Source organism: Python bivittatus, unplaced genomic scaffold (assembly GCF_059951505.1).
Source record: "Python bivittatus isolate LINGU-HERP-01145 unplaced genomic scaffold, Pbiv_v1 ctg000700_np1212, whole genome shotgun sequence".
Lineage (NCBI taxonomy): Eukaryota > Metazoa > Chordata > Lepidosauria > Squamata > Pythonidae > Python > Python bivittatus.
This window is the reverse complement of record NW_028277098.1, coordinates 7298967-7316941: the sequence shown is the minus strand read 5'-3', so window position 1 is coordinate 7316941 and position 17975 is coordinate 7298967. Positions and strand designations below refer to the sequence as shown.

Sequence of the window (17975 nt, the reverse complement as noted above, 5' to 3'; positions counted from 1 at the left end):
CACTAAGCTTCAACAAGCAATATATTTGTACCACAGGTGTTGTTGAGTTTTACTAATGGCTCAAAAACATTTTCTTATATTCTTTAGAGATAGAGATAGAAAAGAAGCATAGAAGTTACTTCACAAGGAAACATAGGGCCTCAGCCTCAAATCTATTTCCCAGGAGTTGAAATGTCTATTTGTGCCAATGGAAGTATTTTTCATTAGATTAATTGCCACAGGCAGGGCAGGGCTGCTTTTATTAAGGGTGGGAAGGATTTTGTTTCCATGCTTTAGTTTGCATAGCCCTTGTCAATGTTGTATCCTTCAGAAAAGGACACTGCCAATGTAGCCAAAGTTTTGAATAATCTAACTTCCTTGCTTCTGTACAAATTGTACATGTAAGCTTAAAATCAAGACATTTAACAGCCCAGACATAATGCTGCTTTCCATATAACCAGTGTGAAAAAAATTTTTATTAAAAAGAAGAAATTTATACTTTGCATTAGTTCTATATCTGAAACTTAACTTGCTAAACTACAAACCTGATAAAACTATCGTGATATTTAGAATTCAGTTTGTAGTCTGGCACACGGTGAAGACAAGATTGCACCAGCAGATTTCTGATGATGTGATGATGTCATCTTCTTCTCTCCCTTCCCATGTTCCTTCATAATCTTCTCTGAAGAATTAAAGATCCTCTGAGGCAGACTGGAGATGTAGGAGGGAAGGAATAATGTCCTACCACCACCACTGATACTGCTGATGGAAGCATTCACCCATTACAGGTAGTCCTTGGTTAATGACGGCAATTGGGACCAGAACTGCTGTCGCTAAGCAACATAAAGTGCATCACGTGCTAGTACCGCTTAGTGATGGCAATACTGACTCCCAGTTGCCATTGATAAGCGAATCATCACAGGTTGTTAAGCAAGAATGTCACATGGTCACCATTTGTGACCTCCTACCAACTTCCCAATTGACTTTGCTTGTCGGAAGCTGGCTAAGAAGGTTGCAAATGGCAACCATCTGACCGCTGGATGCGGTCATCATCCGTAATCATCATAATCAGGTTCTCATTTTTAAAGTTAAAAATAAGCCAACTCAGTTCAAGAAACCTCCTGTCTCTTCTCTGACAGCCCGCTTTCTCCATACTAAGTCAAGAACATGAAGACTTGTTTTAGATACGTTCTTCTCTAATCAAATACAAGCGAAAGAAAAAAAATTAGTAATCCAAACTCTGCAATAATTTTAAAAGTAATCAGGCCGCTCACAGCCATGACTATCATATAAATAACTAGCCTATAATACATTTCTGCCATATTTAGTAATAAACAGTACAGTGTATCTACAATAATTAAACCACAATACAATAAGACCTAGACACTCTCCCCAGTGTATCAGACTGAAATGTTCCACAATTTTCAAATCTAAACCAAATCTTCATGCTTCAATATGAGCCATGTGTTACTGCTTTTAATTTGCCATTGTTTGAATGCTGGTTATCACCTTTAAAGCTTTTAAGGTATAGGGCTAAGTTAATTGACAGATTCAATAGGGTTGGGCACGCCCTGGGTCCCATCTCTTAAACAATGCCATGGAATCTAGGTGACATGCCTTTCCTGTCACTGCACCTGCCCTTTAGAACAGAGTTAGCACCAAGATACAGATAGCCTGGCCCTGGCCCTGCCTGTTTTTCCTAAAGTCTTAAAGACCTGGCTTTAAGAGCCAGTTTGGTCTAGTGGTTAAGGCACCAGGCAAGAAAGTAGGAGCCTGTGAGTTCTAGTCTTGCCTTAGACACGAAAGCCGGCTAGGTGACTTTGGGTCAGTCACTCTCTCTCAGTCCAACTCATTTCACATGGTGGTGGTTGTGGGGAAAACAGGAGGAGGAAAGCGTATTAGGTATGCTTGCCGCCTTTACTTATAAAAATAATAAAGGTGAAATTTTAAAATATAAACAAACATACATACATACATATCTATCTAAAATCTTTTCCAAGTCATTGAGTCAGGAGGATTTGTGATCCTGTCTGATTGTCTCTTTATTGGATTGGCAGAATTTTTGTATTAGTTTTATCATATTTTAGCAGAATTCTTATATTAGTTTTATCATATTTTATACACTATAAGAGTTTAATTTTGTTCTACTTGTTTGGCGCCTATATAAACCAATCAACCAATCAAATACTTGTCTGCCCTACTCTTTATTCACAGCCTTTTGCTGTACTTCCTTTCTGGAATGTGAAGCCATTTCTAGCCAGGTTTGAACCAATGTTTCAAACATTGGTTTGCAGTATTTTGTTAATTAGCTGAAATGAACTGAGACTGTTTTCATCTCCCCCAATAAAGAATGTCTGTGTCCATGCAATACAGTGAACTACAAATTAACCAAATTTATAGCCTAATGTGCTGTGCAAAGCCAGCCCACAGTTTATTATCAGTGCATCCTGTGAACCCATGAAATTGAGCTAACTATAGTTAACTGAAGTTTGGTAAGTATGCCATGCAAGCATAACCACCAACAAAACATGTCATATGTTTAAATGGACCAGTGGGAAGGTTCCATGTTTGTCACGACAGATATCCTGATATTAGTTATAACCAGCCAGATATAATTGGACCATAATTTGCCCACTACTTTATCCAAGCAGGTTGGCCCTCTTTCAGTTGACTTATTAGAAACCAAATTAGCATTAACTAGTGGTCAGTGTAAGAAGAGTGGGAAATTGGCAGTATATCAAGAACTCCCAGAGTTAGAGAAAGAACAGGAAGTAGGAACAGTATCAACTTTGTAATTTTTCTTCCTTTACTATGACATCAGAATGCAATCAATTAATGGGTAAAAAGGAGAAATGTTATCTACTGGGGAATGTTCTTAAAGTGAACATGTTTATGTTTAGCTATAGCTTAATTTGAGGGGGGAAAAAACCATTCAATGATAGATCGTTTTGTTTCTTATTCCTAAAATGTGAATCCAGCCATCTCTTCACTCAATCAATTAATTTACCTTTGTGGGACAATAGAACATTTGATCGCTCATCTGGGAGGGCATGTTTTTAGTCCTTCCAGCTAACACATGGAAACGGGGAGGCCCAACATTTCATAAATATCCATTAAATATTTAGAACTGAATGAAGGTATATTAGATTTACCGTAATATTTTTTTTTTAAAAAACTGATAATTTACTAGTGGTGTACTATATCCATAAATTTTGTTAAAGAACCCCAAACTCTGATAGTTATAAATAAGGCACAGTATGTTATCTGTATGTATGTATGTATGTGTGCCTTCAAGTCAGTGTTGTCTCCTGGCAACTGCCTGGACTAGTCTCTGCAGTTTTCTTGGCAAAGTTTTTTTGGAAGTGGTTTGCCACTGCCTACATCCTAGGGCTGAGAGACAGTGAATGGCCCAAGGTCACCCAATTGATTTTGTGCCTAAGGTGGGGCTAGAACTCAGAGTTTCCCAGTTTCTAGCCTGATGCCTTAACCACTACACCAAACTGTACTGTATGTAACAATAACTTGTATTCCACTCTGGATGTGTAATGGAAGGCATGTGGAAGGAGGATACTGGAATGGAAGATCAAGGTTATCAGGAGGGAGGGGTAACATTCCTGAGCAAGCACTTCCTCAGCCCACAGGACCGTGAGAAGGTGAAGAAGCTGAGACTGGCCCATCCCTAGAGTCTCATGGGGTATAGCCACTAGTTGCTTTAGCATAGGTTTAGTCTGGCAAGATTCTGTCTACTAGGTACAAGCTAATAAAGGAACTATACTGGACTGGACTGCTTTGTTGACGTTCTTGGGCTAGGCCTGACAGGATATAACAACAACTTATATTCCACTCTGGCAACCTTAATACCGTAAATGTCTTTACATAATCAATAAAATAGAAATCAAATCAAAGTTTATTGATTAGCCCTAAGGCCTTATCAAAATAACAATTAGGCAGTAAATAATTAATAAAACTCTTTACAAAAATAATATAGCAAACAGGTTAAATAAAACATGAATAAAAATAGAGTAATAAGTATAAGTAGGTATACACGTAAGTGAAAATATAAATCATATTTCCATATCACCCCAGCAATTCACTCCAATCGACCCCATATATGTAGATCTCAAACGCACTGCTTTGCTTAAAAACAAGGCTGTGTTATAGATTATTTTTGGGTTTTGACCACACATAAAATATGTTATTCTAATATGTGAATCCCAATGGGTCATAGAAAGAAAAATGTATTTAATCAAAACATTATCCAAGAATTTGAACTGCATATCAATGGCTTTTTTATATCCAATAAAACAACTACAGCTGAATCCAATTTATTACTTTGCATATTGAGTATATCTACTAACAATCTAATATTACCCAATGCTAGATGTTCTTCTATGCAATTGATTGGGCAGGATACATTATTAAAGATAATACAGTTATTATACAACCGTACTTTGAAATTTAGTTTTATTACTAACAGAATTTATTACTAACAGAATGTGTGTGTGTGTGTGTGTATCACTTATAATGTTAACAATATTTAGACTGATTTGGAACTTGTTGACGTATGGAAATATCAAAATGGTAACTCAAAAGAATATACTTATTTTTCTGAAAGAGACAGATCTTAACATAAATGGGACATGTTAAGATGGGACAAATTAAAACTGTCACTGTTAGGGAGAATTTCTGTGATAAAAATGAATGTTTTTCCTAGGATGATGTTTTTGTTTCAAACAATACCTGTTTTGACAAATGATGTACCATTTAAGCAAGAGCAAAAAGATTTATCTAAATTTGTATGGCAAGGGGAAAAAAACACAAGTTCAATATAAAGTGTTACAAGATGCAAAGGAAAGAGGAGGACTGGGCTTACCAGATTTGAAATTGTATTTTGCAGTTTGTTGTTTGGTTTGGATGAAAGAATGGGTGTTGCTGAGAAATAAAAGACTTTTAGAGTTAGAAGACCACAACCTGAGCTGTGGATGGCATGGATGTTTATGGTATGATAAAGTTAACATGAATTTTAAAAACCATTTTATCAGATGTGCCATACTGAGAACATAGAACAAACCCAGACTGTGCCCAGAAACATCTCTATGGATCTCAGCACAAGAAGTATTTTATAGAAAGAAACAATAGGCAAAGACAAATGGTTAATGTACAAAGGATTACTGGAAAAGTCACCAAGGAGAATGTAAAATTAAATTAAGACAGCAATTAATGGCAGAAGGACATAGCTGTCAATGGTATTCTCAATTACAGTTACCAGATTTAAAATGGATAAAAAGACGTATGGTATGGAGCAAAGTAAGACAGAATTTGAATTAAAATTGTGTACTGATGATGAACATGTAATTGCTAAAATGTATAAACTTTTGCTGAAATTTGAAACAGAGGAAGAACAGGTTAATGAATGTATGATAAAGTGAGCTAAGATTTTGGTTATAATATACAGATGGATCAATGAGAAAGTATGTGGTTAAAAGGGCTGAAATTTACATTATGTTATGATCTTAAAGACAATTTTTAAAAATGATGTATCATTGGTACATGACGCCAGAGAAATGATCCAGAATGTATAAAGGCATTTCAAATGTATGTTGGAAATGTGAACAACATGAAGGGACATTTTATTATGCTTGGTAGAGATGTAAAAAAGCTTTTTAAAAATTGGATTCAAATACACACATTAAGAAGATTTTAAAGATTTTTGTTTAGATTTTTTATCCCTTTATTAATTTTTATAAATAAATCAAGGTGGCGAACATACCTAATACTCCCTCCTCCTATTTTCCCCAAAACAACAACCCTGTGAGGTAAGTTGGGCTGAGAGAGAGTGACTTTAATATGCAATTGAAGCCAGAACTTTTCCTTTTAGGACTGATGGATAAACAGTTAGAAAAGAGCCATGGAAGATTATTTCAATATATAATTACTGCGGCGAGATTACTATATGCACAAAGATGGAAAGATTCAGCATTACCCACCATGGAGGATTGGTTGGTGAAATTGACAGAACTTGCTGAGATGGACAAACTGACTTCTTTGATTAGAGAAAGGTAATGACATTCATCAATGACTGGAAACCCCTTATGGACTTTTTTGCATATGAAAGAAAATGATTTTGTGATTTATGATTTTGATGATTAGAAAGAATAGATCATAGAAAGAAGGGAATTATGATGAAATCTTAGAGAAAGGGGTTTGATTAGAATTATATTATAACTGCCCAGAGGAAGATCAGAAGCCACTACTTTATATATTTTTTATTTTTTTTCTTATATCTTCTTTTTTCTTTGTCTTTTCTATTTTTCTTTTTCACATTTACTTTTTTTCTTTGAATGCATTCCTTTTTTAATAAAAACTATTTTTAAAAAAAAATATGTACACTGCAAGAAAGCATATTGTTAAGTTTGCACCCTACCAGTAATAACAAATTAGTATTTTCTCTGGAAGAAAGTATTTTTCTTAAAAGGATGTTATTTCAGTATTTATAAACATTAACTTCTGTCATGTTAAAGTGCAACAAAAATGCCTCTCCTTCCTATGGAATAGTAGTCACTACCTTTTAGAAGAGGGTGCTGTGTGATACCTACCAGCACAAATACACCCATCAAAATTTTCCTTGGTGCCCATCATGTTCCATGTCCCATCTGATTTTATTTTTGTTTTAGTTACATAAATTAAAGGAGAAGATAGCACACTGCAGATGAAAGTACCACATTCAGTATTACATTTCTAAAAAAACTTATCAACCTAAGTTGGCCATATAAACTTCCTTAAAAAATGAAAATGTGGGCATTTGCACCCAGTGCTTTGTTTAAACACATGCCCACTTCTACAGGGGGAAAAAAAGGGTACAGAGGATGGCAGGGGGAAACCGTTGCCATTTACATCCTAGCAAATGATTTTGTTTTGGTGGCTGGTCATATGTTTCATTTTGTGAATTCCCATTCTCAAGAGCTGCTGGGACTTGGGCAGTGTAAAAAAATAAATACATAAAATATCCCAGATATGTCTACTTAATCAATCCCACAACAGCCAATATAGGTACAGGTGATCAGCCTTAGAAAATTTCCAGCTATTCAAGCTGCATCAACCAGAGGTGATCCCATATATCCAGAAAGGGCTCCAGACATCTCCACAAGGAGTGTATCCATAATGTAGCCAAGAGTTGAATAAATATAAGTAATTTATTCTTCTATGTGCTTTCAAAGGTACTCAGAGTAAGCTTCCAAAGATTCCAGTATATTCTTACCAGACGGTAACAGACATAGCATATACAACTTAGAATATTCTACTTGGACAGCTGCCAAAGACTTCGTGTTTTCTTTATTACAAATTTTTAACATAATAGTAAAATCTGATACAAACTAAACTTAAAAAAAGAAAAGAATAGAGAGGAGGAAAAAGTGCAAGGAAAAAGAAAGAAAAGAAGAAAAAGAAAAGTAAGAATATAATAAAGAGAAAATATATAAAAAAGTGACTTCCAACCTTCATCACAACAAGTATAAACAAATTTAGTAACTCTTCGCCCTTTCTAAAATTACAAACATTTATTTCTTCATTCAGGATTGTAGGCAGATTCACCTAGCACTTTCAGACTTGTCATTCCTAAGGTCTCTAACAGCTTAGAAATAGTTAATGAGCAATTTCTGAAAGTGATTAGAAAGTGAGGTTTGCAAACTTAGCGTCTTTTAAAAGTCTCCATTGCAGTTGCGAGCAAGATGGCTAATCCATCATCTCCCAGCACTCAAACCCATGGAAAACCACTGTCCTGCAGTCTCCTTGCAGGGACCACCCATCTGGAGCACGTGTGGGCGATCTCATGTCCTCTCTTTATCTGGAGAGGTTCCAGGGAACTGGTCTACTCATTAGTTCCTTGGTCTCTGCCACATTTGTCAGCTCCACTTTTGCGGAGATGTCTTAAGTTCGCCATACCTCCCCTGAAAGTCCTAGGTATCATCAGTATGTTGATGAAACCCAAGTACAGCTAGTCCCCATCTGGTCTTTGCCACGGTCATCGGTTCTATGTCTTTAGCTCACCATGCGCTTCCCTGGAAGTACCTGGACAGCTACCAAAGATTTCAATGATATAGAAGACAGACTGTTTCATAGCTATCATTGCCACACAACTACTTGCTGTGGCTTGTATTTGACACAGCTCTATGAGGTTTGTGCCATCAGCATTCAGATTATAATCCATCCACTTCATGAATTCAATTCTACAGTAATTGGGAACTATTAGATCTACCTCATCATTCCAGGGCTTTAACTGGAATTCCAGCTACTTCACTCAGAATGCTCCAGGGAACATCCAGAAATCTCTGGGATCTCTTAAGTGTCCAGAATGGATCATCCCTGCTGAAGACTATGGTCAATAAAAAGCTAACTAGGAAACATTGTGATCATAATGGGCTCACGAAGAACTCTATTTTCTACAAGATCTACTATTTCTTGCTTGATTTAAAACACTAGACCAAGAGTAAATCCTGCACTTTGCGTATTTATCTCATGGTTACCAAAAACAGTATTAAAATTTTCCAGGACTACTGACAGCTTGTTCTGATACCACATTTGGGATACCTTAGACAGCTCCTACAGGGAAACTGACAGACCAAAAGAACTCTTTCTTTCTGGACCAATACTAGATACAAATATTTAGTCCTAGTAACTGAATAAGCTTGTGTCTTAATAAAGGAGATAAATCCCATATATCTGACAGCAACATACTACAACGCTTCAGTCTACAGTAGTGCTACCTTCCATTTGAAAGTGGCCAGAAGTGGGGATAAATTTAACATTTCAGTTTGTCTATTCTATCTATCTATCTATCTGATTTATATGTATATATTTATACATCTTTCAAGTCAAACTGAATTTTCTCAAGGCAGCTTGCTCTAAAACTCAAATAGTAAAATCACTGCCCTTTAAAAGCCTGGCAAGAGAGATGTGTCCTTACAAATCCTCTAAATGCAGAACAAGTTGGGGGTCAAATGTTATTTGATTAACAAGCTTCTTGAAGGTAGGGGGAGATCTTCAGAACCACCCCTCCTCAAAATCTTAATATTCAGACAGGTTCATAACAAAAAAGGTGATTGCTTGTAAAGCAACTTACAACCATACTTCAATACATGCAATGTAGTTAGTCCTGGATGGCTTCTTGCCCTCCTTCTCTTTTGCACCAACTATAGCTTCTGGACAGAATTCAACTATAGTCTCACAAAGAGTGCAAAAACAAATCAAACTGGGCCTCTTCATTTACAAATAAATGTGAATCAATTTTTAGACTGTATGATTTTCTTGAAAATTCCATCATACCTAACAAACTTAAACTTCCTTTATATGGCAAAATCATATTAAGTGAATGTGCCCTTTAAAGCAGAAACCTTTTGAGTAGCTCACTTTCCTCCCAACATAATAGCCATCAAGAATAAGCAAGCATTTCAGCAAATACTGAATCTTTAACAAGCATGAACACACTTCGGGTGACATAAAAGGCATGGTCTAATTTACACATCTTAGTAAGTAATATTTTATGCAACCATACTTGCTTTTTAGATTTTTTATCTCGCCTTTTATTATTTTGATAAATAACTCAAGGCGGCAAACATACCTAACACTCCTTCTTCCTCCTATTTTCCCCACTACAACAATCCTGTAAGGTGAATTGGGCTGAGAGTGAGTGACTGGCTTTCATGCCTATTTTCACACTTTACTGAATAAACCACAAATAACTGGTTTCGAACCAGTTAAGTCACAGGTAATGGTGTTCTAGATGAAGCACACTGGTTTCAGAGCCAAACCATCCTCTAGTTCAGAGGATTAACTTTAGAAACCACCAAACTGCCCTTGGAATGACTCAGTCCAGTGGGAAACATTCCAGAGTTCTCCAGACATTTTGCTCATTTGACCAATGAGTGGTGAACATTACTACTTTTAACCTTTCTGTTTGGAGAACTTTTACAGGGCAAAATATGTATAGTGGTGCTTTAAAAGTTTGTGAACCCTTCTGAATATTCAATATTTCTGCATAAATATGACCTAAAATGTGGTATGTTCTCCACACAAGTCCTAAAACTAAAGAGAACCCAATTAAACAAATGAGTCAAAAATATTATACTTGCTCATTGATTTATTGAGGAAAATTATTCAAAGCTGCATATTTGTGTGTGGCAAAAGTATTTGAACTTCTAAGATCATTGGTTAATTTGAAGGAAAATTAGAGTCAAGTGTTTCAATAATGGGATGATAATCAGGTGTGAGTGTGGGAGGTCCTGTCTTATTTAAAGAACTGAATTCTGGGTATTCACTATCAAAGTCTGATCTTCACAATACAGGTATGTAGAAGTGTGTTATGGCTTGAACAAAGGAGATTTCTGAGGACCTCCAAAAAACAGATGTTAATGCTCACCAGGCTGGAAAAGGTTACAAAACTATTTCCAAAATATTTGGATTCTACCAGTCCACTCTCAGACAGATTATGTACAAACAGAGGCAATTCAACCCCACTGTTACCCTCCCCAGGTGTGGCTGACCAAGCAAAATCATACCAGGAGCAAGGCATGTAATATTCTGGGAGGTCTCAAACAATCCCAGGGTAATATCTAAGGAACTAAAGGCCTCTCTTGCATTGGTGAATATCAGTGTTCATGAGACCACCATCAGGAGCACACTGAATAACAATGGTGTGCATGGCAGGGTAGCAAGGAGAGAGTTACTACTCTCCAAAACATTGCTGCCAGTCTACAGTTTGCAAAAGACCATGCGGTTAAGCCAGAAGGCTATTGGAAGAATGTTCTGTGGATGGATGAGACCAAAACAGAACTTTTTGACTTGAATGAAAAGCATTAACCTTACCCCATCTGTGAAACATGGTGGTGGCAGTATCATGGTTTGGGCCTGCTTTGTTGTTTCTGGACCAGGATGGCTTTCCATCATTGATGGAACTATGAATTCTGAATTGTACCAGCAAATTCTATAAGAAAATGTCAGGTATCTGTCCATGAACTGAAGTTCACAAGAAAGTGGGTCATGCGGCAAGACAGCGACCCAAAACATACAAGTTGTACAACCAAAGAATGGTTAAAGCAGAAGAGAGTTAATGTTTTGGAATGGCCAAGTCAAAGTCCTGACTTTAATCCTATAGAAATGTTGTGGAAGGACCTAAAGTGGGCAGTACATGTGAGGAAGCCCATCAACATCCCCAAGTTGAAGCTGTTCTGTAAGGAGGAATGGGCTTAAAGTCCTCCAAACCAATGTGCAGGCTGATTAAGAGTTATCAGAAATGTTTAATTGCAGTTATTGCTCCCCAAAGGGGGCACACCAGTTACTGAAAGCAAAGGTTCATACTTTTGCCATACACAAATATGTAGCTTTGGATCATTTTCTTCAATAAATCAATAAAAAGTATAATGTTTTTGACTCATTTGTTTAAATGGGTTCTCTTTAGTTTTAGAACTTATGTGAAAAACATCATGTTTTAGGTCATATTCATACAAAAATACTGAAGATTCAAAGGGGTTCACAAACTTTTAAGTACCACAGTATCTTACGATAAAGGCACCCATTTCATTCCTTAACCCTCCAAAAAATCTAGAACCAGTTTCTCCCAATTAGTTAAGAGGCTAATGATTCCAGTACAAAAAGCACATACTCAGGCCAGTGCAATAAAAATCACTAAGATCAGGACAAGCTAAAGCTCCCCACAAAAAACCCTATGCATCAGATTACTTTGGTAAGAAAAAGCATGCCAGACATATAAATGAAAAATTGAAATGTTTAATTACTGAAAGCTTCAAAGAAATAAAATACAATGAATAACAAAACTACAGCAAAACATAGGGCTAAAGCACCTGATGCAAGCCTTGAACCTGATGCCTAATCCATCACACCCAAAGAAATATCATGGAGCTGAAACTATGAGCTATGCAAGCTTTGTTCTAGAACTATTTCTAGGAATCACCACACCCACAAGGACATCATTGACCAGGATCACTAGACCTTAACTTCAAGTCCAAGAAATGCAAAGCTTTAACATTCAGAATTGTATCAGCATATAGCAAATTCAGTGACTAATTAAGGATAATTATCAGTAGTTAATAGAGAAAAACCCCAAGTGTCAAAAGTGGAGACTGAATAACCATGGGATACAGTGCCATCTAGTTTCCTTCCAAAGCAATTCAGACAGCCTTTCAGGTGCCTTCCCCTCCACTGTCTTCTTTGGGAATAGCAATATCCCAACCAAACATCCACTACAACTGCCTACTAACAGAAGTACTCTGGCCTTCAACAAAAGAAAGACCGCTTAGCAAAAGCTACCGTTCTTCCTTCATATTCCTTTCCATCTTGATTAGTATCTCAAAGCAGAGCATCAAAGCACAAGCATTATTTTTAGGAAATCTGTGGCAAAGGAAGCTGAAATAGAGACAAGTTAAGGAAGAAAGCCTGCTGTCCCTGCAGACTTGGATAAATGCATGTGAACTGAATAAACAGAGGGAATGAGCCCAAACAGAACAGCAGAATGCGGCTCAGGAAGGGAACGGTGGAATTGTACTAGGGAAGGTAGGATGAGCTGGAAGATCACTGAAGCATCTGCGATACCGCTACGCCCAACCGAGGGTGGGGGCGGGGGCTCCAACGACTACATCAAATGGAGACTACTGAGAGCCTTTGCATCAGACCCACCGGCCACCAAAATCGCAATACTGTATTTCCATTCAACTCGTTCGGTCGAGACATTTCACCTTCTTTAAGTATTCGTTCTCTGCACCGGGTGAGCCCCACCCCCCTCACTTTCAAGCGCGCATTTTATCCACATTTTCTTCCACGGCCCCGAACACAGTCCATAGAGCCAACCTCTCAGATGCTTCCCGCTCTCGCTCCCGCCAAGGCTGCTCCTGCCCTTTATCTTCCCTCCTTCTCTAAAGAGTAGGTACCTCATACTGGATGTATTGCTTCCGCCACTCCGGAGTGATGTGTGCGGAAAGGTGCTCGGCGAACTTCATGCTGCTGCTGCTGCTGCTGCTGCTGGCGCCGCCGCCACCCCCTTAGGCTTCTCAGCCTTGCCTGCCGGAAGCACTGCCTCGCTCTTCAGCTTCGCTCGGGCGCCCCAGAGCCTGCTCAACAGAAGCAGGAGCCGGCTGAGGTGCCGCTTGTCGGCGCTTGAGCTGCGGGCGACGGGCACGGACGCCTGCGACCTCCGCCGCACATGAGCCCCGTCACTGAATCCCTCTCACACAACAACGCAGGCCTAGCGCGCTTTCCCACTTCCCGCTTAGGAATGCCCTTGCGCCGCTGCCACCGTCGCCCGCTGCGGCCCCGCAGCTTCCTCTGGCGCTCCTGAAGGAGCGGCAACCTCCGCCGCCATCTTTCCTCTCCTCGGTTGGCCTAGGCCCGCCTTTCCACACTGAGAGACCTGACGTCATCGCCACAGGAACCGCCTCCCTCCCCAAGAGCAGACGTAAGGCGAAAACAAAGGGGGGGAACGAACGCTGCTATCGGCCACGCCCACTTCCCCTCCTCACCGCCTTTATTCCCATCCTACATAAACGGAGCAAGGGGGTATAAGAAGCTCGAAGAGGGCGGAGCTATCATTCCGGCACGCCCACGGCACGCCCTGAGCTCCTCGAACAAAACGGGATCTTAAGGAGGGGACGCCCCCTTTTCTGCCGTGCAGCTGTGAGTTGGGGACGCTCAGAAACGTTCTCCGCGGCGCCCTTGGCTAACGTTGGAGCAAGAGGGCTTGGAATGTTGGGTTCCCCTCGCTTTATCCTAGGGTTACGTTCCCCGAAAACCTCGCTTGAAGCGAGGGAAAGCTGCATTTTGTAAAATAATGTTATTAAAATACCGGTCCAGAGAGTGATTTTTATACGTGTAATTATCACACAGGATCTTTCATTCTACTCCTTCCCGATGAAATTATATATATAAAATTACATACATATGTATGACACTATGTAATAGGCATAATATTCACCTTTTATCTCCCACATAAAGATTGACTGATTTTGTCCCATCAAGTTGTTTTGACCACATGGATTAGAGAACATAAAGATTGATTGGTTGATTAAATACCACCAAGTTTCTGCATGATGATCTGTCCCTAACCTGTTCTTTCAAATCTCCCAGCGGTGCAACTCATCATCACCATAACAGTCCATCCACCTCGCTGCTGGCCATCATCTTCTCTTTCCTTCCACCTTTCCCAGCATTAGAGCCTTCTCCAGAGAGCTGGGTCTTCACATAATGTGTCCGAAGTAGGACAATTTGAGCCTGGTCATTTGTGCCTCGAGTGAAAACTCTGGGTTGAGAGAACATAAAGAACAAGTTTATATTTCCATGTGGATGCTCACAGTGTGTCAAGCCGCTGTACTTGGCATAAATAATCCATTTGAAAGTTCCTAGACAGTCAGAGTTCAATGGCGTTTGGTCCTAAGACCAGAAATCTTAAAATATTCTACATACCAACATATCCTGACAGAACCTTCAGGACAAATAATGTGTAAGAACTTAATTATTAGGGAATAAAACAGTATGAATTTGGTGAATCAGATCATCCTGATGTATCTACATTGCAAATGTATAAATAATAACAGAGCACGTGGTGCAGTTTAACTAAGTACCCAGTCATAATTTAACATCATCAGTGGATAAACCTATATAGGGACTCCACAGGTCAGTTGGATATTTTGTATAGGGAGAGAAAGAGACAGACAGACAGATTGATTGATTGATTCATGGATGTTGTGCCCATTTCCAACTCACAAAAGAATACTCTGATATAGAAATCCATGACAATACAGTACTTTGCAAAAAAATAGTGTGGCCTCACAATGCACACTAATTTTTTGTGCCTAGAACCCAACAAGTGTCTTACCTTAGGATTCCTGTTGTGCATGCACACATACACAAACCTAACCTCCAGTCCATTAGGACAAACAAGCATGAAAAGGAAATTACAGTACATGCTGCAGCTAATAGTGCTGGCAGTTCTGGATTTGTCTCAATTCTCTTAAGTTAACTTAAATCCTGCCCAGGAACTGGAGAGAAAGAGATGTACCCACAGCAGCTTAAAGTGGGCAAAGTAACTGGGCAGATCAACCACTGATGTATCATCAATGAAGCATTCTAGTCCACGTTCACAGCAATAACTGTTTCAGGAGAAAAGGGAAAATACCACTTTAAAGCTGGAACAGCTAAAGATGACTTAAAGCTGCTTCAGCTGTGGGCTGGGGATGAGACAAAATGAAAGCAATGTCATATAAAAACAATTAGCAGGGCATGTTTGGGCTGTGATTAGGAGGGTGTAAGGATGAACCCCAGGAGAACAACCTTGCTCATCCTTGCGTAAATAACCACAGCTTGCTGGATCAGACCAAGTAGTGCATTAGTCCAGCACAGAGATCCCAATAACCTCTCAACTGCTAATACAAGCACAACATGAGGACAGTATAACTTTCCTGCTAATTTCCCTCAGCTACTGTCACTGAGAGGCACAGAGCTTCTAGTAAGGAGGTAATACTATAAATAGCTATTATGACTAATAGCCATCAACAGCCATAGTGTCCATGATTTAACCTAAACCAGGTTGATGGCCTGCTTTGAATACTATAGTGTTATGCTTTTATAGTTAGCTCTTACAGGCACTGAAAAGGGAAAACATCCTTTAAGTCAGGCTGGTCAGTGACTGTTCAGTGATGTTTTCTTGGCAACAATATGAAGAGGTTTGCTGTTACCTTCTTCTGGAAAGCTTTTCTGACTTCTGGGTCAAGCCTACAAATCCTGGATTTTCCTGGTGGTCTCCCACCCAAGGACTAATCCTATCTGATCCTGCTTAGCTTTTTCCAAGATCAGCCATGTCTAGCTAGATGTTTATATCCAGGTGAGCTGATGACTATAAGCACTTAGTATTGTCCTAATTTGTGCAAGAAAATCTAAATAATTCATACTGTATTTATGTGAAGCACTGGGGGGAAGTGTTACACTGCAGCCTTTCTCAATTTCATTCCCTCTTGACATATTGGACTTCAGCTCCTAGAATTTCCAACCAACATAGCTGTTAACATTTTTGGGAGTGGTGGTGGTGGGGAAACAAAGCTGAGGAAGGGGATTTACTGGTTATACAGAGCACAGTATATTATAAACACCTTATGGCGGCTCTCATTGCACAAGAGATGTTCTGAGTGGATTAACATTTTTATAATCCTTTTGAAACAGCCTGAATGTAAAAGAACTCTTAAGTAGCATAAAAAGATCAGCTAAGCCATCTAAATTATTTCTTAACTTGCTGTATTGAAGCCATTCATTTATCTATTTTCACATTGGCAAAGCAATCAAAATCTTCCCTAGCAGGGAAAGAAGAGAGTGGAGGTAGTTTAGGGCACAATCTTATACTCTAAGGTATTCTAGCTAGATTATGTGGACGAAAATGTGTTAGCCCACTTATCTTGAAATGTGCCTCCACCGCTGGAGATACGTACTGTGGATATGGTGGTGCATTTCAAAAATGGTTTGTTTGCATGGCTGCAAAAATCCCATTGGTTGAGGACCGAAATCAGGGCAGGAAAAGCAGAGGAGCAGCCGTACAGTGAATCCCACACATATCAAATTCTGATACTATCCCATTGTCAGGCTTCACACCAAAACTCAACAGTAAATTAACTTCCCAACAATTAACCCTTTGTTCAGTGCTAAACTTGATTTGGCAAATGACTGATAAGACTCAGCTAAATTAGAATCTATAGCACATAGAGCACACAAGATTGAACCCTTGGCACAAGTTGATTGCCACCGCAGAGCAAAAAATTAGTTTTTATCCATTCTGATTTAACGTGTACTTACAATTACAATATGTTTACATAACAGTTCTTTCTAGCCTAGGAACCACTGGTTCCCACCTCACCAGCTTCAGCCCTTATATCAATGTTAGTGCACTGTTGCACCAACTTCAGAAGTGATTCTTAGGAAAAAAATCAATCATTTCCATCCTCCTCTGCTTTCATCCTTCTCTGCTTTATTACACTGGCTGTGTTTGTACAACACTCTAATTCATGGCTATCTGAATTATGAATTATTAAGTTCACTTGATTGCATGACTCCGCCCAATTAATTGAATCAAAACCTACCGTAACTATACTAGCTAAGTTCCCACAAAACACTAAACCACAAACTAGTCAGCCATATTTTACCTTAGCATGTGCTAACCCAGCTATTACCAGAATGAAATATAAGATTTGGATTAATTCAGACAAACTGCATCAATCACAGCATGCCACCACCAACAGATAAACGTGTGATATATGGGAAATTAATCCATGCAAGAAAATGCAAGGAGGCAAGTAAATGTCCTGAATCAAATCTTCAAACCCTTTGGCATCTAAGTCAGAACAGTTGCAAGTGATTTTTATCTTTGCAAATAAGTCACTGCTGCCAAAGTTTCTAGTAGCTGCCTTGGGGACATAGATTAATAAGAGCTCTAAATGCTCAGGACAGCATTGCTGCATGATATTATGTAAATGTATTGGCAGCATTGAACTTCACTATGTTTTCCAATTGTACTAAGCCATAATGTGGTTTATCTGGCTTAGTGTATTATATGAATACCATTACCATGTTTGAACTGATTATGGCTTAACACGATGAGTAAACTACAGTGGTACCTCTACTTATGAACACCCCTACTTATGAATTTTTCGAGATACGATCAGCTCCGGCCCCAAAAATTTACCTCTACTCACGAACTCGCCTCGACTTACGAACCGGATCCGCGGGCATTTTCCGCCCGTTCCACATGGTCCGTGGCCATTTTCCGCCCATTCTACATGGTCTGCGGCCATTTTTCTGCCCATGCCACGTCGTCCGCGGCCATTTTCCTCCCATTCCACGTGGTCCGCGGCCATTTTTCCGCCCATGCCACGTGGTCCGTGGCCATTTCCCGCCCGTTCCACGTGGTCCGCGGCCATTTTTCCTCCCATTCCACGTGGTCCGCGGCCATT

General features: G+C 39.2%; 1 protein-coding gene across 1 annotated transcript in view; it reads right to left on the bottom strand.

Annotated features, from left to right (window-relative positions):
* XPR1 (xenotropic and polytropic retrovirus receptor 1) overlaps positions 1 to 13387 on the bottom strand; it is a 99634-nt gene extending 86247 nt beyond the window's left edge. The window contains exon 1 of the mRNA XM_088153466.1: positions 12918 to 13387. Coding sequence (XP_088009592.1) covers positions 12918 to 12986 — 69 coding nt within the window. The 5' untranslated portion in view covers positions 12987 to 13387. The remainder of the gene's footprint in view (positions 1 to 12917) is intronic.
* Between the last annotated feature and the right edge of the window lie 4588 nt (positions 13388 to 17975).